Source organism: Buceros rhinoceros, unplaced genomic scaffold (genome assembly GCF_000710305.1).
Source record: "Buceros rhinoceros silvestris isolate BGI_N320 unplaced genomic scaffold, ASM71030v1 scaffold2867, whole genome shotgun sequence".
NCBI lineage: Eukaryota > Metazoa > Chordata > Aves > Bucerotiformes > Bucerotidae > Buceros > Buceros rhinoceros.
In genome coordinates this window covers 3,430-4,403 of record NW_010421369.1, presented here as the reverse complement: position 1 = coordinate 4,403, position 974 = coordinate 3,430, and the positions used below count along the sequence as shown (strand labels likewise).

General features: G+C 56.4%; 1 protein-coding gene across 1 annotated transcript in view; it reads left to right on the top strand.

Moving 5' to 3' along the window:
- Nucleotides 1–974, top strand: part of COQ4 (coenzyme Q4) — a gene marked incomplete at its 5' end in the record, with an annotated part of 4,312 nt that overhangs the window by 1,494 nt on the left and 1,844 nt on the right. Inside the window, 2 exons of the mRNA XM_010139606.1 lie at nt 348–450; nt 797–926. Coding sequence (XP_010137908.1) covers nt 348–450; nt 797–926 — 233 coding nt within the window. The remainder of the gene's footprint in view (nt 1–347; nt 451–796; nt 927–974) is intronic.

Sequence of the window (974 nt, the reverse complement as noted above, 5' to 3'; positions counted from 1 at the left end):
CTCGGCTCCTGCGGGCTGGCTGCTGCTGGGGGCTGTGCCTGGCCGGCAGCTCACATGGCACCAGCATTTCGGTGCAGAGGACACCGGTGTTTTCACAACCAGAGTTGCTACAGGGGCACAAGGTGAGAGCTCTTTTACTGCCAAGGCATCAGGTGGATCCTTTGTGTCCCAGCCTCAGCAACAGAAATAAGGACGGTGTTGTCCCTGCAGCGAGCAGTCAGGATGTGCACAAGGAAAATGCCTAGGAAGGGCAGAGACAGGCGATGGGGGTTTCCAGGGGCTCCTTTTCTCCAGGACCCCCCACTGTGGGTTTCACTGGGAGACTCACTGACCTGTTTCACTTTCAGGGAACGGCCTCGCATCCGTCTCTCCACCCTGAACATGGCCAGGCTGAAGGAGCTGCCAGACGGCACACTGGGCCGAGAGTACGTCCGGTTCTTGGAGGACAACGTGAGTGGGGGATTTCATAGGGTGCAAGTGGCTGGAGTTGATCCCTGGGTGGGCAGAGTGGATGTGCTTTACTGGGAGGTTGGAGCCATGGAGAAAGCTGTGGGGAAGCCCCCAGAAATGAGAGAGAGTCGGGGAGATGGGATGAGATGCTGGGTGTTGGATGATGCTGGATTTGTCACCAGTATTGCACAGTGCTTGGTCTTTGTCTGTGCAAATGACGCTGATCTGCATCACTGGGGACTGGGAGATGTGGTGAAGGAGGGGACCACACACTGCTGTGCGTTAAAGAACGAGGCCGGAATCTTGAGGTTTGAGGAAACTGAATTGAACCTCTTTGGATTTGCAGAAGGTTTCTCCGGATACCCGGATGCCGACCAAGTTTATTGATGATGAAGAGCTGGCATATGTGATCCAGCGGTACCGGGAAATCCATGACCTGATGCACACCCTCCTGGGCATGCCAACCAACATGCTGGGTGAGCAGCAGCGGGCTCAGAGGGCTGCGCTGCCAGACCTCACTGATG